The 27,089-nt window shown below is 46.2% G+C and overlaps 1 protein-coding gene across 1 annotated transcript in view; it reads left to right on the top strand.

Moving 5' to 3' along the window:
* LOC147670591 (NXPE family member 1-like) overlaps positions 1-21,256 on the top strand; it is a 138,371-nt gene extending 117,115 nt beyond the window's left edge. The window contains exon 6 of the mRNA XM_086948144.1: positions 20,577-21,256. Coding sequence (XP_086804270.1) covers positions 20,577-21,115 — 539 coding nt within the window. The 3' untranslated portion in view covers positions 21,116-21,256. The remainder of the gene's footprint in view (positions 1-20,576) is intronic.
* Positions 21,257-27,089: the final 5,833 nt, after the last annotated feature.

Raw genomic sequence — 27,089 nt, 5'->3', positions numbered from 1 at the left:
GGTGGCAAGGTGAGTGGTGTGGATCTGTCTATCGCTACTTGTGGTCGTGAGGTGAGTGGTGTGCCTCTGTCTATCGGGACTGGTGCTGGCAAGGTGAGTGGTGTGCCTATGTCTATCTCTACTTGTGGTGGTGATGTGAATGTTGTGCCTCTGTCCCTCGCGACTGGTGTTGGAATGAGTGGCCTGCGTCTGTCTATGGCTACTTATGGTGGCGAGGTGAGTGGTGTGCCTCTGTCTATCGGGACCGGTGGTGGCGAGGTGAGTGGCGTGCCTGTGTCTATCATGACTTGTGGTTGCGAGGTGAGTGGTGTGCCTCGGTCTATGGCTACTTGTGTTAACTAGGTGAGTTGTGTTCACCTGTCTATTGCGACTTGTGGTGGCAAGGTGAGTGGCGTGCCTCTGTCTATCGCGAATTGTGATGGCGTGCCTCTGTCTGTCGTGACTTGTGGTGGCGAGGTGAGTGGCATACCTCTACTGTGACTTGTGGTGATGAGGTAAGTGGCATGCCTCTGTCCTTCATGACTGTTGGTGGCAAGGTGAGTGGTGTGCATCAGAAGGACCTAGAAGTGTGCCTCCTGTGCTGGCTAACCCTACCCATTCAGGCAGTAGTCCACTGCTTCAGACGCAGCCCTACCCTGTACGGATTTCAGCTTTTCTTCCAAACAATTTTCACATGCCTGTGCGGGGTGGAGCAATGTCAGCAACTCGTGAAAATCTGGAGGAAGTAATTACCAGGTAATGGTACCCAGAAGTACTGCTTCTTACTGTAATACCTCATTTTTAAAGGTACCTTCAGGGTCCAACTTGCAGTGGCCCATACTTTCCCCACCCTTTGAGTTACTGACGCCCCCGGTTGGGAAGCTCCGTGCCATTTTCATGCCCACTCACGATGACGGCCTCAGTGTTTCTTTAATATTTACGTGGTGACATCATTAAGCTTCATATCATGTTGAACCCTGAAATCCCTTCTCCTTGTTCGTATAATGTTGGCCAGTATGTGACCCCCACTTATAGCGCCACCTTGTGGTAGGAAATATGAAGAATGGTCACCAGCTTGAAACTGAAAGGTTCAGCAGAAGCCTCGTCCACTCCTCAGATGTTATAAAGAGTTCTGTGCTCAGGAAGCTGCACCTACAAAGGGATAAAGTGCAGGATCTGAGGATGAGCAGCGATTGGCCAAAGCTTTAACAGGGCGTTATAGCAGGAAGGGGAGGGGCTAGCTTTCACAGCAGAAAGTGGCTGGCTCTTACAGCAGGAAGGGGAGGGGCTAGCTCTTACAGCAAGGATGGGAGGGGCTAGCTCTTCCAGCAGGAAAGGGAGGGACTGGCTCTTACAGCAGGAAGGGGAGGGGCTAGCTCTTACAGCAGGAAAGGGAGGGACTGGCTCTTACAGCAGGAAGGGGAGGGGCAGTCTCTTATAGCAGGAAGGGAATGGGTAGGCTCTTACAACAGGAGGGGGCAGGCTCTTAAAGCAAGAAGGGGAGGGATTGGCTCTTACAGCAGGAAGGGAAGGGGCTAGCTCTTACAGCAGGAAGTGGATGGGCTGCTCTTACAACAGGAAAGTGAGGGGCTGGCTCTTATACCAGGAAGGGAAGGGGCAGGCTCTTACAACGGGAGGGCGGCTGGCTCTTACAGCAAGAAGGAGAGGTGCTAGCTCTTACAGTAGGAAGGGGAGGGGCTGCTCTTACAACAGGAAAGTGAGGGACTGGCTCTTATTCCAGGAAGGGAAGTGTTAGGCTCTTACAACAGGAGGGAGGCTGGCTCTTACAGCAAGAAGGGGAGGGACTGGCTCTCACAGCAGGAAGGGGAGGGACTGGCTCTTACAGCAGGAAGGGGAAGGCCAGTTCTCACAGCAGGACGGGGGGTGGCTGGCTCTTATAGAAGTAAGGGGAGGGGCTGGTTCTTACAGCAGGAAGAAGGGGGGCCGGCTCTTGCAGCAGGAAGGGGAGGGGTTGGCTCTTACAACAGAAAGATGAGAGGTTAGCTCTTTATAAAATTAGTCTTTGTAACACAAAAGTTGAGGTTTTGGAGTTGTATAGATTGCGGTAGGAAGACTCATATGTTCTCATCCCAGTCTAAAGTGAATCGCTGCAGTTTTCTGCCTGAAAGGTCATAGTTCATAGCTTGACTCTGAATCCTCCATCACTCAATACAGTCGTCCGTCACTGCAGTCCTGTCTGGAAAGGTCATAGGGTCGCACGGAATCCTCCACTTCGCATCACAGTCATTGTTCTCAATGAGTCATTAGATCTCACTGTCTGAAAGGTCAAGGGTCATAAGGAATCCTCCACCTCTCATCACAGTCATTCTTATTACAAAATGATGATGGACAGAATGCTGACAACGCAAACATTCACCCCCAGTCACAGATCCGGGTTTAATCCATTGTTCTTTTGCTCACCAAGCCACCCCAGTTTGGACCCAGCTATATGCAAATTAGTCTTGACCCTGCTCCCCCTTCGAACTGGACAGCCATGTCATCCTTGGACTGGAAAACAAGAATCTTGAGACCGGTTTGGGGGTAACACCCCATATCAACCAGGATGGCTTTTATTCTGGTGGTGTAACCAGCATGGGACCCACATCTGGGCATCCCCTTCATACTTAGGGAAGCTATAGCAACACAAAACAACAATAGGTCTTGCATTTGCTTGAGTTAGAGCTATATGTATTGTAAATGACAATGTGTTTTACCCATGAGTAATGTAGTGTATGTGTGTAGTGTGAAGTGGTAATATGTGAGTTGGATTGTAATTGTTAGTTGTAGAATTGTGTGGGTTGGAGTGGATTTATGCAGTGAAATTATGTGGCATGGTATTTATTTCTTTATAAAGTTTTATATAACACAAACTTGATCCCAAAGGATTTCAGAGCGCTTTACAATTTTAAGGTTTATGTGATATGGAGAATTCATGTAAGCGATAATTTCTCAGGCCTGGGTCATTGGTTTCCATTGTTTTCTAGTGAACTAGACGTGTCACTGCAGTCTGATGCTCAGGTTTGTTCTACAAAGAACAGACAAATTTGCAATTAGAAAAGAACAGCATGCTTAATACAGCCCCCACTACACTGTTGTACCTGTTTGCCTGCACAGTGGGACTTTAATTTGTAAAGCATTTTAAGGATATTGAAGCGCTTTTCAGTAAACTATGTTACTGAATGCAAAGCTAACAAAAATAACAGGCAGAAAGAAATAACAAGTGGATTGATAACCAATGTGTAAATTCATATTGGTTTAGTAAATTAATCATTCACTGATGATCTCTATTGTAACCTGCATTTCAAAATTTTAAATGCTGGCTCCGACGACTCAGCCTTATATCTTTTTTAGGACAAAATTGAGCACTATTCAATTGGGTAATAACAACACTTTAAAATTAATACATTACACTTGGCCCTCACTGCACATAATTGGCTCCCGCACCGCTACTTAGCGGGTCTGGGTTTCCGTGGGTTCTTAGCTCGCCGTTATTTGCATAGGCGCCATCTTGGGTGAGGACGCGCCGTCCTAGAGACGCCGGACCGAGCGCTCTAGCCTTGCGGCCCTCCTCCGCCCGCCCTACTTAAGGCTAATTGTTACCTGGCCTGCTAGAATCATTCTGGACGAACAGCGTGGCTGAGACCCTGACGCTGCAACACATCGCTGCTTAGCGCTTCGCGCTTTTAATCACCGCATTTATTCTATTTTTGTTCATTGTGTTTTACTTTACCCTGATTTTAATAGGGACTCCTGGCCCTCACTGCACATAATTGGCTCCCACACCGCTACTTAGCGGGTCTGGGTTTCCGTGGGTTCTTAGCTCGCCGTTATTTGCATAGGCGCCATCTTGGGTGAGGACGCGCCGTCCTAGAGACGCCGGACCGAGCGCTCTAGCCTTGCGGCCCTCCTCCGCCCGCCCTACTTAAGGCTAATTGTTACCTGGCCTGCTAGAATCATTCTGGACGAACAGCGTGGCTGAGACCCTGACGCTGCAACACATCGCTGCTTAGCGCTTCGCGCTTTTTAATCACCGCATTTATTCTATTTTTGTTCATTGTGTTTTACTTTACCCTGATTTTAATAGGGACTCCTGGCCCTCACTGCACATAATTGGCTCCCGCACCGCTACTTAGCGGGTCTGGGTTTCTGTGGGTTCTTAGCTCGCCGTTATTTGCATAGGCGCCATCTTGGGTGAGGACGCGCCGTCCTAGAGACGCCGGACCGAGCGCTCTAGCCTTGCGGCCCTCCTCCGCCCGCCCTACTTAAGCTCTGCTCTAGCGCGCAGCGTTGACGCGCAGCGGGTCGCGCCCTCTCTGCGCCTGAGTCTCGCCAGAGTCCTGCCCGTCTGCGCCCGTCAGCGCTGAGGAAGCGCTAGGGCAGGGCTCAGCACTTGGTCGGTGTGTATAGCTGTTCCGCTCAGTTCTGCTGCTGCCATGTACTCTAGATCCGACCTATATCTTTTCCGCTCTACCCCCGCCCCTTGTTTGTCCCATTCTATTTATCCCTTGCATGGCCCCTTCAGATGTCCTGATTGTTCTTTTACGCTTCCACCACCTACCCCTATCACTACTCTCTGTCCAGCCCCCTGCGTGTCATCAGAGCCTACAACCTTTAAGGTCTATCATCTTAACGTTAGATCATTGGTTAAACACCACCTTGATATCCATGATCTACTTGATGAGTCCCCTGACATTCTTTTTATGTCCGAAACATGGCTCCATAACGATGCATCAGTTGCTATTAATTCTGCACTCCCCTCAGAGTATACTATCTATACCCTCAATCGTGACTCTAGAGGGGGCGGCATCGCTGCCGCTATTAAAACTATATATCCATGCACATGGAAGGCTATGGATATTGCAGGATGCGAAAGCGCTTACTTTTCAGTTTCTGTCAATCCTCATTTTTCTTTTTCCGGCCTACTTATTTACCGGCCTCCTGGCCCCGATGCTGCCTTCAGAGCTGCCCTTCCCGATGTGGTTAGTTCCTTGGCCCTGAAAACTGCTCATTTTAATATTATTGGGGACCTCAATCTGCATTTTGACTCTCTTTGTCCCTCGGCGGCCAGCAGTACATGTGCTGACTTGGAGGCTCTCCAACTTTTTCAATTAGTTCAACATAATACGCACATTGGTGGTCATATCCTTGATCCTTTTTTTACCTCCATAACATCGGCCAAAGTATTGCCCCCTAGATCTATGGCCTGGACAGACCACCACCTAATTGAATGCCATCTGTTACTTGAGGATCTTCCTGCAATCGCCTCTACTCCCGCCATTCTCAGGCGCCCCTGGAAAAAGTTAAAACTTAATGATTTTCATCAGCTGCTAGACGAAGTCCCTTTGGCCCCTTTTACAGATGTGGAATCCGGTTACAACTTTTATTGTAGCTGGCTTACCAATGCGCTAGACAAGCTTATCCCTCTCACCCTGTCCAAACAACAGCGCACTCATTCCAGCCCCTGGTATGATGACACTCTTCGGCTACAAAAAAAATCGTGTAAACAAGCCGAAAGACAGTGGCGCAAGTCATATGATCCGGTCAAGAAAGCCTTGTACCGTGCCACCACCAAGAAATATCACAGAGCTATTTGTAGGGCCCGAGCCTCCCACTTCTCTCGTGAGTTTAATGCTAGCAACAACCCTAGCAAACTTATCTTTAAAGCATTGAAAGACCTTGCCACCTGCAGAACCTCTACCACTGTGATCTGCTCTTCCTCCCATTGCGAGGATTTGGCCACTTTTTTTGTTGACAAAGTGGAAGGTATTTATCGCGCCTTTCCCAATCCTACTGACCCTCGACAGAGTACCATAGCTACTTCTAAAATCTCTATGTCACTATCCCATCTCTCAGAGCTTTCCATGGAGGAGTTTGATAAACTTGTTATCAGAGTGAAATCAGGCTCTCCAAAAGACCCCCTGCGGCCTGCACAATTCAGAGATTCCCCTTCCTTTTGCCTCCCTCCTCTTCGTGAACTCATCAATCTGTCCCTGACTTCGGGTTCGGTACCCCTTGCCTGGAAACAGGCGCAGGTGGTCCCTATTCTGAAGAAACCTGCTCTGGACCCCAAAAAGCAGAAAACTACCGTCCCATTTCGCTCCTCCCGTGGGCTGCCAAATTGACTGAGGCTCATGTCAATACCATTCTTGCAAACCATCTCCATTCTGCGAACATTTTAGATCCTACGCAGAATGGCTTTAGGCCCGGTCACAGTACTGAGACTGCGCTCCTGTACATGGCTGAACACCTTCGCATGTTGGTGGATTCTGGTCACACGGCGGCACTTGTGCTTCTCGATCTAAGTGCCGCCTTCGACACTGTCTCCCATGACATCCTACTCCAACGTCTGGTTGAGGCTGGGGTGGACAAGTTGGCTCTTGATTGGTTCAGATCTTTTCTATCTGATCGCTCCTTCAGGGTCACTACTCCCCCCTTCGAATCCAAACCACATGTGATTGCCCAGGGAGTTCCACAGGGATCGGCTTTAAGCCCCACCTTATTTAATCTTTATGTCCAGCCGCTAGCTGATGTCGCCATGCGTGGGAACCTTTCCATCGTGTCCTACGCAGACGACACTCAGCTGGCGGTTGCACTTAGTGGGGCTTCCGATCTCGAGGCAGCCAAGTTCCGCGAGGGACTTATATCCGTGGCCCAGTGGATGAATGACAATTTCCTGCAATTGAACGCTAAGAAAACCGAGGTGCTCATTGTGGGAAAACAAATTTATCTGTGGGGCGATAGCTGGTGGCCTCAAGAGCTCGGCTCCACTCCTACCCCCGTTACCGAAGTAAAAAATCTCGGGGTGTGGTTTGACTCCCAGCTGAGTTTTTCCACCCATACTAAAAAGACTGCTGCATCTTGCTTTGGGATTTTGCGTCAGCTTCGGTCCACCTTTAAATTTTTTGACGCTCCCACCCGCCAACTTATCGTGCAAGCCATGATCTTGTCCAAATTGGACTACGCCAGCTCCCTTTTTCTAGGAGTCAACCAGGCTGAGCTCTCCCGCCTCCAACGCGTTCAGAACGCTGCCGCCAGGGCTCTGGTTGGCTTGCCTAAATTTTGCTCAGCCAGGAGAACTATCTATAACCTCCATTGGCTCCCAGTGGCACAGAGAATTAAATTTAAAACTTTGATCTTGACTTTTAAAATCCTTAAATTCTCTTCCCCTCCTATTCTCCAGCAACTTATCTCTCCCTATGTGCCTACTCGCACTCTGAGGTCCTCTGCTCTCCATCTTGCCACAATTCCCCGCTTCAAGAGATCCAGGGCTGGCGGACGTTCCTTCCAAGTCCTTGCTGCTAAGCTATGGAATTCCTTGCCTGTCCATATCCGGGCCATCGAGGGGCTCCTTGCTTTTAGGAAGGCGGTAAAGACCTTCCTTTTCCCCTTGGCACCTTAGTTCTGTTGTTGTTGTGTTTTCTTTTGTCCGGTCCCCTGGCTTTTGTCCTCGCGCCAGGACGCCCCTTTGCTGGGGCAGCTGCGCGCGTAATAAATCCAGTTAACATAACATAACATAACAAGTGCTAGCCCTCTATACCAGAGTACTTTCTTGATTCTGATAAGTGCTAGAACTCCAAATAAAAGCATGCACCTCTGCTGAGAAGAGCTGGGACTCTCCAATTAAAAGCATGCACCTCTGTTGAGTAGTGCCGGTACTCTCCAATTAAAAGCATTGCACCTCTACTGAGAAGGGCGGGTACTCTCCAATTAAAAGCATTTCACCTCTGCTGAGAAGTGCCGGTAATCTCCAATTAAAAGCATGCACCTCTGCTGAGAAGGGCTGGTACTCTCCAATTAAAAGCATTGCACCTCTGCTGAGAAGTGCTGGTACTCTCCAAATAAAAGCATGCACCTCTACTGAAAAGTGCCTTTACTCTCCAATTAAAAGCATGCACCTCTGCTGAGAAGGGCTGGGACTCTCCAATTGAAAGCATTGCACCTCTGCTGAGAAGTGCCGGTACTCTCCAATTAAAAGCATTGCCCCTCTGCTGAGAATTCCCAGTACTCTCCAATTAAAAGCATGCACCTCTACTGAAAAGTGCCTTTACTCTCCAATTAAAAGCATGCACCTCTACTGAAAAGTGCCTTTACTCTCCAATTAAAAGCATGCACCTCTGCTGAGAAGAGCTGGGACTCTCCAATTAAAGCATGCACCACTGTTGAGAAGGGCCGGTACTCTCCAATTAAAATAATTGCTCCACTGCTGAGAAGGGCTGGTACTCTCCAATTAAAAGCATGCACCTCTGCTGAGAAGAGCTGGGACTCTCCAATTGAAAGCATTGCACCACTGTTGAGAAGGGCCGGTACTCTCCAATTAAAAGCATGCACCTCTGCTGAGAAGTGCTGGTACTCTCCAATTAAAAGCATGCACCTCTGCTGAGAATTGCTGGTACTTTCCTATTAAAAGCATTGCACCACTGCTGAGAAGGGGGGGGTACTCTCCAATTAAAAGCATGCACCTCTGCTGAGAAGTGCGGGTACTCTCCAATTAAAAGCATTGCACCTCTGCTGAGAAGTGCCGGTACTCTCCAATTAAAAGCATTGCCCCTCTGCTGAGAATTCCCAGTACTCTCCAATTAAAAGCATTGCACCTCTGCAGAGAAGTGCTGGTACTCTCCAAATAAAAGCATGCACCTCTACTGAAATGTGCCGGTACTCTCCAATTAAAAGCATGCACCTCTGCTGAGAAGTGCTGGTACTCTCCAATTAAAAGCATGCACCTCTGCTGAGAATTGCTGGTACTTTCCTATTAAAAGCATTGCACCACTGCTGAGAAGGGGGGGTACTCTCCAATTAAAAGCATGCCCCTCTGCTGAGAAGTGCTGGTACTTTCCTATTAAAAGCATTGCACCAATGCTGAGAAGGGCCGGTACTCTCCAATCAAAAGCATTGCCCCTCTGCTGAGAAGTGCAGGTACTCTCCAATTAAACGCATTGCACCTCTGCTGAGAAGGGCAGGTACTTTCCAATTAAAAGCATTGTACCTCTGCTGAGAAGGGCCGGTACTCTCTAATTAAAAGCATTGCCCCTCTGCTGAGAAGTGCCGGTACTCTCCAATTAAAAGCATTGCCCCTCTGCTGAGAATTCCCAGTACTCTCCAATTAAAAGCATGCACCTCTACTGAAAAGTGCCTTTACTCTCCAATTAAAAGCATGCACCTCTGCTGAGAAGAGCTGGGACTCTCCAATTGAAAGCATTGCACCACTGTTGAGAAGGGCCGGTACTCTCCAATTAAAAGCATGCACCTCTGCTGAGAAGTGCTGGTACTCTCCAATTAAAAGCATGCACCTCTGCTGAGAATTGCTGGTACTTTCCTATTAAAAGCATTGCACCACTGCTGAGAAGGGGGGGGTACTCTCCAATTAAAAGCATGCACCTCTGCTGAGAAGTGCGGGTACTCTCCAATTAAAAGCATTGCACCTCTGCTGAGAAGTGCCGGTACTCTCCAATTAAAAGCATTGCCCCTCTGCTGAGAATTCCCAGTACTCTCCAATTAAAAGCATTGCACCTCTGCAGAGAAGTGCTGGTACTCTCCAAATAAAAGCATGCACCTCTACTGAAATGTGCCGGTACTCTCCAATTAAAAGCATGCACCTCTGCTGAGAAGTGCTGGTACTCTCCAATTAAAAGCATGCACCTCTGCTGAGAATTGCTGGTACTTTCCTATTAAAAGCATTGCACCACTGCTGAGAAGGGGGGGTACTCTCCAATTAAAAGCATGCCCCTCTGCTGAGAAGTGCTGGTACTTTCCTATTAAAAGCATTGCACCAATGCTGAGAAGGGCCGGTACTCTCCAATCAAAAGCATTGCCCCTCTGCTGAGAAGTGCAGGTATTCTCCAATTAAACGCATTGCACCTCTGCTGAGAAGGGCCGGTACTTTCCGATTAAAAGCATTGTACCTCTGCTGAGAAGGGCCGGTACTCTCTAATTAAAAGCATGCACCTCTGCTGAGAAGTGCGGGTACTCTCTAATTAAAAGCATTGCACCTCTGCTGAGAAGGGCCGGTACTCTCTAGTTAAAAGCATGCACCTCTGCTGAGAAGTGCGGGTACTCTCCAATTAAAAGCATCGGGCCTCTGCTGAGAAGTGCCGGTACTCTCCAATTAAAAGCATTGCCCCTCTGCTGAGAATTCCCAGTACTCTCCAATTAAAAGCATGCAGCTTTGCTGAGAAGTGCTGGTACTCTCTAATTAAAAGCATTGCACCTCTGCTGAGTAGGGCTGGTACTCTCCATCACAAAAGAAAGCAGTGCAGGTGTTCAGTACATGGCAGTACCTACCTATTTTAAGCAGTTATGTACTGTGATTGTAGGCAACACGCAATCGCTGATGCAGTCGATACTGAACTTTCACCTATAATCTCAAACGAGTGAATGTAGTGTCCGATGAATGGACGAGCAGGTTTTATTTTGAGTTGCATTGCAATGCTCCCTTTCAATCTATAGTAGGTCAGTGTCTGGATGTGTCCCCTTGTAATCCAGCTGGGGTTTAAACCTCCGCAGTTACAACCTTCTGCATGTTTTACCGACAAAGCTTTACAGCGCACAAAGGTAATGTGTGGAGATCGGGTCTCAGTGCACATTGCGCTTCACCAACTAAAATGGCTAGGTTTGCTTTGGTTCACCTGTAATCTTTGTTTCCACCACACAAATAAATGTGCTTTGTTTATGTTTTCCTGACTGCTGATAACTTTTGACATGTTTGTACTGTTTGTTTACGGGTATTTACATTTTGTTATGTTACAAAAAAAAGACTTAGAACCGCCTTTCTTTTCACACTCTCTGCACCCTGCAAGACTGTCACATAATTCACTTTAAAAAATGCTCCAACTTCACAGTCAGAGAAAGAAAAGTAAACACTTATCTACATGTGAAAAGATGCAGCAATTTGTCAGAAGACACAGCCTGGCCTTTGACCTCTGGCTTTGAAATACAGCAAATGTGACAAGATAAAAATAACATTTAAGTGCACCTTTATGACTCATTCATCTTCTGAACAGCTGCATGGTTATTGTGGGTCCAGCGCCCTCCCTGAGTCCCAGGGTCAAGGCCTCTTTGGAGATAAAACTGATTGCTTTATCGACTGTGTGCGGTAGGTTCATCGATATCCGGTTTATCGACTGTATGTAGCAGGAGCATCAATAACCGGTTTATCGTCTTTGTACAGCAGGTGCATCGATAACCGGTTTATCGTCTTTGTACAGCATGTGCATCGATAACTGGTTTATCTACTGTATGCAGCAGGAGCATCGATAATCAGTTTATCGACCATTTCGCGGAGCTTTGCGTAGCACGACTAAAAAAATTCTGCAAAATGGTAAAAAAATCTCTACAATCAAGGAAAAGTTCTGCGAACACGCGGAATTGCTTGTTCCACCCGTCCGCAATTCTTTTTTCCTGTTCACGAACACTGTTTTCCTTCTCGGGAAGAAATATCTTGCGAACACGCACTTTGAAAGCGTGAACAAGCAAAAAAATTCAGTGAAGCCGCGGATCGCTGAATTTTTGCCTGTTGTAAATCAACAGCTATTGGGTTAAGCATTAGCAGAAGACATGCTGTGTCCGACCATTATCGTAGCAAACGTACCGACTCCATTTTGTATTTGTAGCGGCCATTTTGTATGCCATACATCGCCATGTGCTCATCATGTGCAGTGTCCTACCTTGTGTTAACTGCGCCTGAAGTCTGCCCAGCAACAGGCTATATTAACACCCCCCCCGCTTCCAGCATGTCCAGACATGCTCAGTAGGGTCTACGGCCGTTACTAATTAGTTCCAGATAGGAATGTGTTTACTAGTTTCTGAAGACTTTTAACTCCGCCCCCTTATCGATTGTGCCTTCCAATATGTCCTTGTATGGTCATGAAACTGCTCTTGTCTTCTGTACCGTCTTCCTTATGAGCCCCCTTATTGTGTATAAAAGGGGCCATGTGCTTTAGTTTGGTGTGCTACTCAATACAATACTGAAGGGTGTTGTGTGGTCTGTAGTACCACCTTTAAAGGTTTAATAAACTTTGCTTTTGTATTTTCCAGTTTCATTGCCAACTTCTTCCTATGGTCTGAGGACTCCGTGCAGAGAAGGGCGAACCCCTTGCACTAAGTAGGCCTAGCTGAGGTTTGCTTATAACAAATTGGCGCCCAACACGTGGGGCTCATCGGCGACTCGGATGTCCAAAGGAGTGGTCGTGACGAAGGATTGGAATCTCGCTGCGGACGCGATCGCATGCCAGAAGAGACCCGAGTCTTGGCATCTAAGGCGTTTTTTCCTTTCTTTCCAATCTGACCATCCAGGTGGTGCCGGTCCTCGACTGAGATCTCTTCTGTTGGCTTGCCGTGCAGTAGCCGTTTGGTCGAATTTAGAACTTGGCGGTTGGAATCTGGACGCCCTGTGATTGGTAAGAACCGTTGTACGGTACTTGCTGTGGTTTTTGGAAGCCTGGGATTGGCAAGGCAGTTTTAGGATACGCTTGCTGTGGCAATTTTGGTTTGGTATGGCTAGTCAATGATGTGTATGTGTAAATATAATATAATATATGTGTTGCAACACATATAGGCAGGTAATGGGGAGATTTTTCTCTACAATGCGATTTTGATTTGAACGGCACAACGTATTACAGATACTTTAAGTGCTACTTTGATTATAATACTGCATATTTTGCACTATTTTTGGCATGCCTGCTCTTAGCCCATTTCGTAGGATGTGCTGCTTTTGTGGAAATAACCGGTTAAGTCTTGAGGGTTCGCAGCCGGCGCCCCCAGAGGGGACGCCTCATGGAGACATGTACCTGAAGTATGGTCTTTCTTCCATAATGTACAGCACATTGTGGAGGAAATACACGCGAAAGGATCCTGAGTTGCGTTGGCCAAAGTATGGGTCGTTTGATATGTGAAAGATTGAGTATGTGGAACAGTGTATGTTCAAGCGAAAATCTAGACAAGACATGTTTGAGAGTGTACGAATGTGGGTGAAAAAAGTGCGTGAGCGTGAGAAACGTGAGCAAGCGCTGATTGAGAAAGAACAACGGAAGAATGTGAATGAAAAAGTGCAAGAATTAAGGAAGAAAGAGGCGAAAGAATTGGAAGAGAGACAGGAGAAGGAGCGCAGATTACAGATATCTGGCTATAATGCTGTTCGACAACCTCTTTATCCTGTCCTTAATAAACCACAAGATGATTTTTCTTTGCTAGATCATCCTCCGCCTCCGTATGCCATTCCGTCCGCTCCATTTGGCGAAGATGAGAATTCTGGCATGGATAATACGAAACCTGATACGCGATCCATGATGTTGGCCTACCGCGCGGCCGAAATTAGAAAGATTGCCCGACAGGCACTTCAGGATACTGTTACTAGTATTTTAGAGACTTTAAAGGGATGGCAAGATAGAAAGCAGATATATTTTACTGAGCATTTTGCAGACGAAGTTGTTGAAATGTTCCAAAAAGTTTCTGACTTTCTCGAACCTGATGGTGTAGCAACCGATTGTAAGCAACTGCGTAAAGGTCTTTTTACTCTCCCCCAGGTGACTGATACGATCAGGCGGCTGTTTAAACTTCGAACTGAGGCACTTTGTCTACGGGAGGAGAAACGGAAAGCTAAAGCAGATGGACGGACGGGATTGGTCGACGGGAAACAATCAACTATTTTTGAAACAGATAAGACCGTGATAGTGCACGCAAAGCCTATGCGAGAGGCTGCGCCTTTATATGTTCCTCCTAAAGGAATGGGTACAAGTGACGATAAATTTTCTGTAGATGCTAAAGGCTATTTTATTTATAATTGGGTGTATACTCCCTAGAATAGCACTTAAAGCTGCATTGCCTGATCTGCGTAAAAATCCAGCTGCTTTCTATGAGGAAGTTGAGGGAGCCATAAATTCTTGTACCATGACATTAGCTGACATTGATTTATTTTTCGGGCTAATATTGCCGCCTGATATGTGGAGATCCGTGCGCAAAGTTGATGATCGCGCAGTTTATGGGGCATTATGGAAGGAGATAGAGAGGGAAGATGAGGACAGGGAACCAGCGAAAAAGCCATGTCAGTTGATTCTAGATCTTCCCGGTGCAATATTAACTAAGTTAAAAACGATTATTCCACCTAAAAAGATTGATTGGACTATTCTAGCATCTTGTAAGCGAAAGACAGATGAATCAGTTTCAGGTTTCTTTCCGCGTTTCGAGGAAGCTTTTCATGAGTACCTTTTGGCCGCCATAAGTGTGGCAGGGTATGCTCAGACGTGAGTCCCTTGCTCACTTTGCCACTGGATTCAAGCAAGCCGGGCTGAAGACGGCTGGAATGGCAGAAACCGGTCCTCGGAAGCTTGTTTCCGGTCCAGGGAAGACATGGCTTGGCAGTTCGGGCTGGACTGTTCCCATGAGGCACAGGGTCAGACTGATTTGCATATAGCCATGTCTGAACTGGGGTGGCAGAGTGGGCTAAAGAACGGTGATGGATTAAACCCAGATCTTTTGACTGGGTGTGAGTGTTTGATTGATTCAGATGCTCCGTCCATCACCACCCCATTTTTACCGATATTTTGTTGGCAGCTGATACCCCTGAACAATGTGAGAAGTGTACTCTGTCTTTGCTTTTTTTCCTTGCTTCACATCACCACAAAGTCTCGAAAAAGAAACTGCAGTGTTGTAGACCAAAGGTAACCTACTTAGGTCACCTTTTGTCTAAGAAGGGGCATGCACTCACATCAGATCGCATTCAGGCAATTTTAGACACACCAGTACCTTCCACACAGAGAGAGGTTCAAGCATTTTTAGGTCTTACTTCTTTTTATAGGCAATGGATATTGGGATTTTCATATATTGTTAAAGCCTTGTTAGCGCTTTTGACAAAAGATACTCCAATACCCCTTCCTTGGACAGATGAATGTGAGAATGCTTTCCGACAATTACGACAAGCCCTTTGGCTTACTGGTTAGAGGCGGCAGACCCGAGAGCAGAGGACGGCCCGGGACCAGGGTTCGATTCCCGGCGCGGCAGGTTTCTGGACCAGGGTCAGCGGACTCGATAATTCTCTCACCTCGGTGCCCACTCTGATCAGCGATCACACTCGGCAACTCTGGGCATTAGCTTGCCTCATCTTCACTAACGGCCCCACCAGACCGCCGGGGATGCCTGGTCTCACCCTGGAGATACCCATTAAGGGACCATCTCCCAGGGAAGCCAGGAAGGGTTTCGCAGCGGTCGAAGCGCCTTGGGACCCTACGGGTAAGTAGTGCGCTATATAAATGCCTATACATATACATTTACATATACATTTACATTTGTTCAGCACCAGTGTTAGGTACTCCAGATTATACGAAGCTCTTTACATTGTACGTACACGAGAGGACTGGATGTGCATTGTCAGTTTTAGTACAGACACATGGTGATAAGCAACGCCCTTGTACATATTTTTCAGCAGTACTTGATCCTGTTGCTCGAGCGTTGCCTGGTTATTTTCGCTCGGTTGCAGCAACAGCTGTGTCAATACGCCAGAGTGAAGGGATAGTCTTATCACATAAGCTGTTGGTCCTGGTACCCCATGCTGTGGATGCCCTTTTGAATCAAACAAAGACGCAGCACTTAACTAGCACTCGTCTGACAGGATACGAGTTGACGCTGTTAGCTCCTCACATTAGACTGAAGAGATGTGCAACACTAAACCCAGCAACGTTGTTGCCATTTCCGACGACTCAGCCTGAGGTGCAGGAAACACATGATTGTATTTACTTGACTGAGGAACAGACAAAGGGTCGTATTGATTTGCAAGATACGCCCCTTCCAGATGTGGATGGAGAATTGTGGGTTGATGGGTCTTGTCTGAAGTTACCGCATGGTACAACTTCAGCCGCATATGCAATTACTACGCTTCACACGATAGTAGAGACAGCTCGCATACCACAGAAGTCAGCTCAAGCAGCGGAACGAATAGCTTTGACACGAGCGTGTGAGATTAGTATAGGCTTGTGTGTGAACATTTATACAGATAGCCGCTATGCTTTTGGAGTGGCGCATGATTTTGGCCTGCTCTGGAAGGAAAGAGGCTTTCTGATATCACACAGGATGCATATAATGCACGGAGAACAAGTGCATAATCTTCTGACTGCATTAACATATCCAAAGAAAATAGCTATAGTGAAATGTAGTACGCATAAGAGAGTGACTGATAAGGTGGGACAAGGAAATGCTTTTGTAGATCGAGTGGCACGTGAGACTGCGATGCAGCCTGACACTACTCCTATGTATGTAGTGAAGTCACAAGCTGAGCGGTGGCACGATGCTAGGAAGGAAGTATTAGAAATACAGAGGACCGCTTCTGACAAAGAACGGGAGCAATGGTCCAAGGATGGAGAGTTGGATGATGAAGGATGTTGGCAAAACAAACAGATGGACAGATGGAAGTTGCCTATAGCTTTTGTACAACCTATGGTTCAGCTGGCACACGGGCTAGCACATGTTGGAGCTTTAGCAATAGTGAAATTGCTTACACAAGTTTGGGAGCATCCAGAAATTGCTAGCACAGCTAAGAGAGTAGTACAGTCCTGTATGCTCTGCCTACAATTTAATCCTGGCAAAGAGACACAAACTCCAGCAGGAGGATTTGCTACTCCGACTGCACCTTTTGAAGTTTTGCAGATGGATTATATTCAGCTTGAACGCTGTAATAATCTTAAGTATGTCTTGGTGGTGGTATGTGCCTTCAATAAATGGATTGAGGTGTACCCCACAAAGGACAACACTGCAATTACTACGGCAAAGGTGCTTTTGAAGGGATTTTTCCCTTGCTATTGTGTTTGTAGATTTTTGTGGAGTGATAACGGACCTCATTTTATAGGGGACGTTATCAAGTATGTCATGAAAGGATTAGGGATCACTAAAAGTTTCCTGCAGTGTTCCACCCACAATCAGCAGGATTGGTGTAAAGATACAATGCTACTCTGAAGCTGAAACTAGTCAAGATACAGGCTTCTACTTCTCTAACTTGGCCAGATGCACTGCCACTGGCATTGTTGTCTATTAGATCAGTGCCTAATTTTCAAACAGGTCTCACACCTTATGAGATCCTGTTTAGTAGGCCCATGAATATCTGGGGAATTCCTAAACCGAGTTCTGTGTATGATGTAACTTGTGTCTTAATGAATGACTATTTAGCACAGTTAACTGATAACTTGGTTTCTACTCATCAACAGGTTCGAGAAGCACTTCCTGATAGATCCACAGGTGAAGGTCATAGTCTACGACCTGGTGATTTCGTTCTCCTGAAGTCCTTCGAGAGATCGAGCAGTTTGGAGCCAAGGTGGGGTGGGCCAGAGCAAGTGCTACTTGCCACGAGGACAGCAGTTCGAGTCACGAACTGAACAAATTTGGATCCACAGTACCCATTGTCGGTGAGTACTTCCGACTTTGGTGGAGCCTGCTGTGTTGACCGACCATCGAGAGGTTCTGACTGCGGAGAAAGGCCGTGCTGTGACACCTGACGGATCTGAGGAGTTCTCCCCGGACCAGACAGTCCCTGGAGCAACGAGATATAATTTGAGACCGAGAGAAAAATCTGCAGCGCTTGTGAAAGTTGTCTGAGCATTCCCTGGGTCAGTGAAACAGAGAGCCGATGTGGCAAGGGATGGGGGGTCAGCCACGCATTAGAGTAGTGACACCCGTCTTGGCCCGTGGTGAAGAAATCAATGGCTACCCAGGGGTAAGAGCTCTGACAACTACTTTAGTTTCAGGAAGATTTGTTTTGTGTTGGGTTTGTTGCTGCCTTGGTGATTGCGGCAACAATAACATGGTCTGTTGAGGAGACAACTCCTGCTCGTGAGTTGTTTGTTGTTACTACACCGACACCAGAGGAGCAATATTTCTTTACGCTCCCATATCAAGAATTGAAGCATCGACAATCTTATCTCAATAACACTTTCATTCAGATGTTACATCATACCCACATTGCTACGAATGCCACAAACTGTTGGATTTGTGGGATGATGCTTGCACACCAAAAGAAAGGAGGTACACTGTTCATACCTCTCCCTTTATCACATAATGGCTCTTGTCGAGCCTGGTATACTTTGCTTTTTGCGACTAGGAAGCCTACAGTGGGCAGACTGCTTTTCCGGTTGAATAAAGAGTGCCATCAAGACAAAGATGGGTATCCCCAAGTGAATGGAACTAAATAGGAGTGGAGGAAATATTGACCAGACAATATTTCAACGCCATATATCTTCACCAACACAAGAGATTCCTTCAATGCTGAACATTTGGTTATTTCTGTTACTCAAACACAAGCAGAACTATGTGTACAGAGCATTGGACATATCCCAGTTGGGATCAGCGACTGTATTACTGTGTTGAATATAGATGGTTTAAATAATAGTACCTTTTAGCTTCGCATAATACCTATTTTGTGTGTGGGAATCGTGGATATTATCGATTGCCAGCTGGTTGGACAGGGATTTGCTATGTGTCACCTCCATTGTATCATCGAAATCTTAAATTGTTCAACAATAATACTGTAAATAGATATAAGAGAACCTTGAATATAGATAACGTGGACCAAACTACACTAGTCTACAACAATATATAGATTTTAATTTAGGATGGTTCTTTTTTGTGGGTGCTGCATTAAATAGCAGAAAAGTGCAACGATTAACTAGAGTTGTAGAAGCTGTTACAGATCAAACAGCTGCGGCTCTAGGAAACCTCACTGAAGAATTGCAAATTGCTAGAATTGTGGCTTTACAGAACCAAATGGTTCTGGATGTTATGCTAGCAGATAGAGGTAGTGCATGTCGCGTTATAGGTAGTAGTTGTTGCATGTTTATTCCAGATCACACCCCATCAGTGTATAAAGCGATTAATAAACTTCATAAAATCGCTGCAGACTTTCATACAGAAAATGGTACATGGACTTTTACAGGGTGGCTTTGGACTCTAATTGCTGCCTGGGGCTGGAAAGTATTGACTGCTCTATGTATAATAATTGCAATAGTCTTCACTTGTTGTATATGTATCCAGTGTAGATAATATGTTTTATGTGTATTACTGCTTGTATACCGACCAAAAGAAATGTTGCAGAAGTCAAAATGAAGAATGATTTAGATAAAGTGATAGCTAGCATGATGGTCATTGATATAAGAGATGAGTATCTAGCTTTTCCCAGGAAGTCGAATGTCTTCAGCTAATACTGAAAGGGTCGTCCGTTGTAAATCAACGGCGATTGGGTAAAGCATTAGCAGAAGACATGCTGTGTCCGACCATTATCGTAGCAAAAGTACCGACTCCATTTTGTATTTGTAGTGGCCATTTTGTATGCCATACATCGCCATGTGCTCATCGTGTGCTTTGTCCTACCTTCTTGTTAACTGCGCCTGAAGTCTGCCCAGCAACAGGCTATATTTAGCAGCCCCCGCTTCCAGCATGTCCAGACATGCTCAGTAGGGTCTACGGCCGTTACTTCCAGATAGGAATGTGTTTACTAGTTTCCGAAGACTGTTAAATCCACCCTCTTATCGATTGTGCCTTCCAATATGTCCTAGTATGGTCATGAAACTGCTCTGGTCTTCTGTACCGCCTTCCTTTTGAGCCCCCTCATTGTGTATAAAAGGGGCCATGTGCTTTAGTTTGGTGTGCTACTCTATACAATACTGAAGGGTGTTGTGTGGACTGTAGTACCACCTTTAAAGGATTAATAAACTTTGCTTTTGTATTTTCCAGTTTCATTGCCAACTTCTTCCTATGGTCCGAGGAATCCATGCAGAGAAGGGCCAACCCCTTGCACTAAGTAGGCCTAGCTGAGGTTTGCTTACAACATGCCGATTCTGCTTTCTCCGCGGAACGCGAAATTACCCTAATTCCGCAAATTCCGCAAATTCTGCGAGCGGACAGAATTTACCGACCAGGTCTAGTTTTAATAACCATATGGAATGAGTTTTTAAGCTGTAATGTATGGTATCATGGAAGAGAACAAAATATTTTCTTATCATATGACATTTTTATTCTATGCACTTTTATGGATTGATTAAAAAAATCTGAATAAAGTTATTTTTGATTTGATTTGATTACATGCATTGTAATGCATGCACATGTCTACATCATCACACTAGGGCTTTGTTTGCCAGCGCAGAACCACATGCGTCTGAACCATTGGAAAGGCCAATAATCGAGCACTGCAGACTTTGCCAATAGTTCTTTTGTCTTTTCTGGTTTCGATTTGATCCCATTTTTCAAGCTGAAGTTGATGGTGGTAATGCAGTCTGTATTGCAAATACCTTACATTTGTATGTTAATGTCTAGCATCGCTATACCACCTTGGGGCGAGGGGGGGGCTGAAATACTTTAAAAATAAAACACATTGTCTATGGATCTTCATCTTACCCTAGGCCTTGGCAACGAAGGTCGCACTTGCTTTGATTTAGCTAATATTGAAATGTCATCCCATATACATGCCAGCTACCTAATGCACTAAACATCTGATATTCAGCGTCTACATACCTGTCGCTGTGAATTTGCACTTTACAATTACGCGTTATGTTATGTTAATTCAGAACAGCCATTGAAAGTCATTCATCCATCCTTTGTTTAATGCTTGAATGTTCTGTTCCCCTGCTCAGGTTTAAGGTTTTTCGACCTCCATAATGGCGGTGAATGGTTCAGGAACTACCTGGCTGTGGACATGGAGAGAAACCTCAGAATCCTCTGGAAGAAGCATGGACATCCATTTATCACCTGGACTTTTTCCCCCATCCCCAATGTTGCATGTGTCGTTGATCAGATCAACGAGCTGATGGGAAACTCCTACACCGTAATCGCCATAACCCTAGCCCACCACTTCCGGCTGTTCCCACTGGAGGTCTTCATCAAGCGAGTGGTCAGAGTCCGCTCAGCCGTGGAGCGCTTACTTCGGCGAAGCCCCGAAACGAAAGTCATTGTGAAAACGGGGAACACCAGGGAGCTTCATACCGACGCGGAGACCAACAGTGACTTCCACGGCTACGTCCAGTACCTCATCACGAAGCACGTGTTCGAGGGCCTCAATGTTGGGGTCGTTGACGCCTGGGACATGACTGTGGCTATGGCTACCCGGAGTCAACACCCACCCGAGCATGTGATCAACAACCAGCTCAAAATGTTGTTAACATACATGTGCTAACCATTATCACCTGTCCTAGCCGTGCCGGATCAAGGTCACACTTCTTTCCAACATAGGGTCCTGAACCCTAACCCTGTCACGATGGTGCTAAAACTACAAACTTTGAGGCCTGAGTATGAAAAAGTCACAGAGTGCAAGAAGTCACAGTGCTGCACTGCATGACTGTTAAATGGCAGGAATGCACAGTATTGAAGGCAAACTGTGCATTCCTGCCTTTTCCCCTCCGCTGGTGCTCTTTTGGCACTCTAGCGTCAACTTATTCACCCTTTCACCGTGGTAGAAAGGTGTCTGCTTTGCATGCAGGATTTGTTTGGGCAGAAACAAGCAACAGTGGTTTAACAGTCGCACATCGCTATCCTTAGAGCATTGTGCTGCCGAACAGTGAGGGTGCTCTGAACATTGTTGACACATCTGTTGCCACAGTGTGCATCAGCTCGGCCAATTAAAAAAGTCCTATCAGCCCAACCAAACATGTTAGCAATAAAATAGCGTAGCACTCCCAAGGTATGTTTATCATTTGGTGGCAGACATGGTTTCTGAAGCCTTATCACTATCTGTGGTGATTGTTTAGTGTTGGACTGAAAAAGAAGTCACAATACCATTAATTATATTATACGGAGTCCTGAATGATTTTCTGCCTATAAACTGTAAAATGAAAAATAATTGGGTCAGATTGACAAAGGTAAACTAAGACGAATGTCTAAATTTACGTGTTCCAGTATTCACAAAGGGCAATTTACAAGTAGTAAAGTTAGACTTTTGTCTCAGTTTAACTACAGTTTTAGTCTTAAGTTTAACTGAGACAAAATTCTAACTTTATTACTCTAAATGCCCTTTGTGAATATTGAAAGTTATAAAATTAGACTTTCGTCTCCAGTGGTGGCTGGTGACATTTGAAAGTGGTGAGGTGTAAAATTATTGTGGTACTGCGCTATGGTGAGCGAGCGTAGTGATAGAGCCCAAAAAATCTACAGGGAGATCTTCCCCTGAGAAAATTTTGAAAAAAAGAGTGGACAAATGATGCATTTTTAAGCAAACTTGAGGAAGCAGGAAGGTTAATAAAGCAATACGTTTGAATTATTTATCATTATCATTTAAGAAATTGCTGGGTGTTGGATTTTTTTGAGGAGGTTATTACAAAGAGATGTTGAGAGTGTGGCAGAAAAAAATATGGTAACAGACAGCAAGCTAGAGTGTGGAAGAGAGAGCTCACTTGTACTAACTTTTAAAGTGTCCACTGTTTCTGGCACCTCACACTATCCACCAATGCCACCTTCAGACGCTGCCCATGAAAGCCAGCTCATCTCTGCCCACCAGTGCCAGATTCACACTCCCCTCATGCCCCTTACAGTGCTCGCCACTGCTTGTTGGACTTCAGAATGCTGTGAACTGGCATATGAGGCCTCTTTATGCCTTGGCCGGTGGTGTCCTGAACAAATAATGACCCTCTATGGTTCGATCACCACGTCAAAAGCAGTATATGGAGCTGAGGTGTGGGGAGTCAAGGACCCGACAAAACTACAAATTGAAGAAGACCAGTTCTTCTGTAGAATCCTCAAAATTCCACAATCTACCCCCCAGTCATTGTACACCAAGAATTGAGGATGGGATACATCTCGGACGAGGTGAAGATTAGGCCTATCACTGCTTGGATTAGAATATGGACCAACCCAGAGGCTGAATTAACCAGGGAAATTGGAAAAGATTGTCTGCTAAGGGACAATGCACTCCAAATCCCCTGGTTGAAATGTTAATGTTATTCTGACAACTATTCACCAGTCTCATTTGTTTCTTGATCAAGCGCTGATTACAAACAATTGTAAAATGACAGTTAAGAAACTGTTATTAGAAAGCTTTGCAGCTGCCAGACTAAAAGCGGGGATACTTAAGAGATCAGTAACAGCGCATAGCCTAGTAGACAACGGGGTGGGCATGGAACCCTATCTGTTTTTAATGATAATCAACAGGACAGATTTTTAATATGTCGTCTTAGGCTCAATCTTTTACCTAATATTTTTGCCTATCCTTCGGGGTTAACTGTAACAATTGAGCAGAAGGGTGCCTGCGGCTGCGACAATAGGTCTCCGCAGGACACCCTTCCTTTTGTACTTTTATGTCCATTTTATCAATTGCCTCGGCATCGATTTCTGGTCCACATACTTAAAAGCCAGAAAATACGACATGCAAAAGCAGCCCTGTTGTTTCTACAAAAAGCAAATGATACGTATACCCTGTGCGCCATTTCAAGTTTTCTAAGAATAGTTTTAGATTAAGAAACACAAGAAATTAACCTTAGCACGAACTTTGTCGTTGAATCATGATCCATGTACAATGTGCCCAGTCAATGTTTTAATCTTTTTGAAATAGGCGTAATGTTCAGAAATGTAATTTAATTTAATAACATTTTATGCACTGTTTACCATGTATTTTTATGATGATTTTTAATTATCGAAATAAAAAACAAACAAACTGAACTGAACTGAACTTTATTACTCTTAAATGCCCTTTGTGAATATTGAAAGTTATAAAATTAGACTTTCGTCTCCAGTGGTGGCTGGTGACATTTGAAAGTGGTGAGGTGTAAAATTATTGTGGTACTGCGCTACGGTGAGCGAGCGTAGTGAGAGAGCCCAAAAAATCTACAGGGAGTTCTCCCCCTGAGAAAATTTTGAAAAAAGAGTGGACAAATGATGCATTTTTAAGCAAACTTGAGGAAGCAGGAAGGTTAATAAAGCAATACGTTTGAATTATTTATCATTATCATTTAAGAAATTGCTGGGTGTTGGATTTTTTTGGGGAGGTTATTACAAAGAGATGTTGAGAGTGTGGCAGAAAAACAAAATATGGCAACAGACAGCAAGATAGAGTGTGGAAGAGCGAGCTCACCTGTACTAACTTTTAAAGTGTCCACTGTTTCTGGCACCTCACACTATCCACCAATGCCACCTTCAGACGCTGCTCATGAAAGCCAGCTCATCTCTGCCCACAAGTGCCAGATTCATACTCCCCTCAAGCCCCTTACAGTGCTCGCCACTGCTTGTTGGAATTCAGAATGCTGTGAACTGGCATATGAGGCCTCTTTATGCCTCATGTCAGCTATGGCTGTGCTCCTCCACCAATAGTGTTAACCGGGTATTAAATTGTGAAAGACAGAGGACTCAAGGGGAAGAGTTTAGGGGATCCTGTACTGGTGTAAAAGGTGCAATGCAAGGGAGCTTTCCGACCAAAGAATATTAAAAGTAGAGATGAACACATGAAAATTGTGAGGCGTTTGTGTTATTCACTTCTGTGCTAGCCCTCTTCTGTGAGGGTTATTGAAGTTTGCGCTACTTCTGCAATGCCTCACTTTTTTTGTGAAGTTTATGTTAGCTCCTTCACAGTTTTCACCAAAGCTTCAAGACCAGTATGACTGATAATACACACTTCCCCAGTCATTTTCTCCAATAAACTGTTATGAGAACCATGAATTGGGCCACTGATGAAGTTTTCGATCTTGGCCTCACAAACCCTTTGTGGGAGGGCAGGTCGAATAAACAAATGCGGAGGCTGAGTATACGGTCCCAATGTGCACTTTTTATTATCAGTGATTAAGGTGGTGGATGGTGTAACTGGTGATCCGTCGCTCTCTTCTTCTTGGTCCGTCCTCTCGGCACTTGGATGGGGATTGGAGGTGGTTGGACCCGGTTCCTCTGGTTCGGAGGTGTCACCCTGGAGGCTCATAGGAGAAGAGAAAAGAGAGCAGCTAATCACTGTTTTTGGTATGGAAAGTGAGAGTAAAGATAGAACCATCACCACACCAGAAAGTGCTAAACCTTAAGGGCTTAAAGTGTTCCAATTATAGCGCACAAACATGGGTGGGGTTCTTTTGAGTGTAGGAGCGAACGCAAATGGTCCTTAACAGGGCCAATGCTGACAGGATGCCGATAAATAGTGCTCAGGAAACAAAGATTCCAAGAATGTGTGTAAAAGACAGGAAAACAAGAAAAACAGAGGTGTGTCACACCCGAGAGTTCTCTGTGGTTTCTTTACCCAGGCCTGTTAACTCGCCCATCTCCCACAGCTTTGGGCAGCAACCGCGCTATATAAATGACAATACAATACAATACAATGGTCCCTGGGTATCTGGGTGTGATGGTCCCTGGGTGTCTGGGTGTGATGGTCTCCTGGGTGTCTGGGTGTGATGGTCCCCCGGGTGTCTGGGTGTGATGGTCCCCCGGGTGTCTGGGTGTGATGGTCCCCCGGGTGTCTGGGTGTGATGGTCCCCCGGGTGTCTGGGTGTGATGGTCCCCCGGGTGTCTGGATGTGATGGTCCCCCGGGGTCTGGGTGTGATGGTCCCTGGGTGTGACGGTCCCTGGTTGTGACGGTCCCTGGTTGTGATGGTCCCTGGGTGTCTGGGTGTGATGGTTCCCCCAGTGTCTGGGTGTGGTGGTCCCCTGGTGTTCGATTGTGATGGTCCCTGGTTGTCTGGGTGTGTTGGTCCCCCTGGTGTCTGGGTGTGTTGGTACCCCGGGTGTCTGGGTGTGTTGGTCCCCCGGGTGTCTGGGTGTGGTGGTCCCCCGGTGTGTGGGTGTGATAGTCCCCCGGTGTGTGGGTGTGATGGTCCCTGGGTGTCTGGGTGTGATGGTTCCCCAGGTGTCTGGGTGTGGTGGTCCCCTGGTGTCTGGGTGTGATGGGATACCCCGGGTGGAGGCTGAGCCGGGGCCCACATTCTGCAGCTGCCTACATTGTAAAAATAAAAAAAATAAAAACAACATTGATTTTGCGGTTGGAATGTAATGTGTCCTGATCTTGGGACCCAGATTTAGACTTGTGAATCACAGATCACGCACAATATCATTTTTTCGTTTTAAAAACAACACACATTGGTATTTGCGTTGGTGTGTAAGAAAAAGTAACTTCAACCAATGCAAACCGCTGCTTTGTTTCTCTTCTTCAAGGGGGCGTTCCCTGGTGGTGGGGGGCATATGTGCCACCATCCATGCTTTTTGACGTACAAAAGAATCTACCAACAGCAGGAGGTGAGGCTGGTGAGGCTGGGGCAGCTCTTTTCAGCCCGGCTGGGGCAGTGGCGGTGTGGGGTCGGGGCCTGCGGGGTTTCTCGTGAAGGACCCCGGGGCGGAGGAGGGGATCAGGCCGCACTGAGGCCGAGGGGAGCCCTGTCTGTAAACCCAGACTGCTTCCTCAACAACCCCTGCACTTGTCATCGTTTCATTTAAATCCAATATTGACAGTCCTCCTAACTGAACATTAAATAAATGTCGTAGGGGGAGAGAGGTCAGCTAATGTCAGCCGAAAACTCTATGGCGGGGACTTCTCAGTCTGTGGTTATATTCCCACGCCAGGGCTCCCTTGGGACTGGTTTATAACATTCCCATGCCAGGGCTCCCTTGGGAGGGGTTTATAACATTCCCACGCCAGGGCTCCCTCAGGAGGGGTTTATAACATTCCCACGCCAGGGCTGCCTAGGATATGTTTATAACATTCCCACGCCAGGGCTCCCTTGGGAAGCGTTTATAACATTCCCACGACAGGGCTCCTTCGGAAAGGGTTTATAACATTCCCACGCCAGAGCTCCCTCGGGAGGGGTTTATAACATTCCCACGCCAGAGCTCCCTCTGGAGGGGTATATAACATTCCCACGCCAGAGCTCCCCAGGATACATTTCTTCCTATTGCTTTTCAACATTAAGTACAATAGGCCAGTAAATGCCTTGCATTCATCGGAATACAATCAGGCTTGAAATCCACATGTCTGGCTTGCAAAGTCAACGAAGAGTGAAAAAGACAACAAAACTCCCCCCAATCCCCCCCTCGTCCCCCCTCCCATCCCCTTCTTCAGCAACCTCTCTTGGTAAGGCAGGTTCGAGTGTAAGTCGTGAGAGTAGAGTGAGAGTAAGGGGCCCTCAAGTGGTGGTGACAGGCAATAGGCGCGGCGGATCTGCGATGCGCAGGAGCCTGAGATATTTGGGGCATG

This window comes from Lissotriton vulgaris, unplaced genomic scaffold (genome assembly GCF_964263255.1).
Source record: "Lissotriton vulgaris unplaced genomic scaffold, aLisVul1.2 SCAFFOLD_1452, whole genome shotgun sequence".
NCBI lineage: Eukaryota > Metazoa > Chordata > Amphibia > Caudata > Salamandridae > Lissotriton > Lissotriton vulgaris.
The sequence above is the reverse complement of the archived record's forward strand: the minus strand, read 5'-3'. Positions and strand labels throughout refer to the sequence as shown.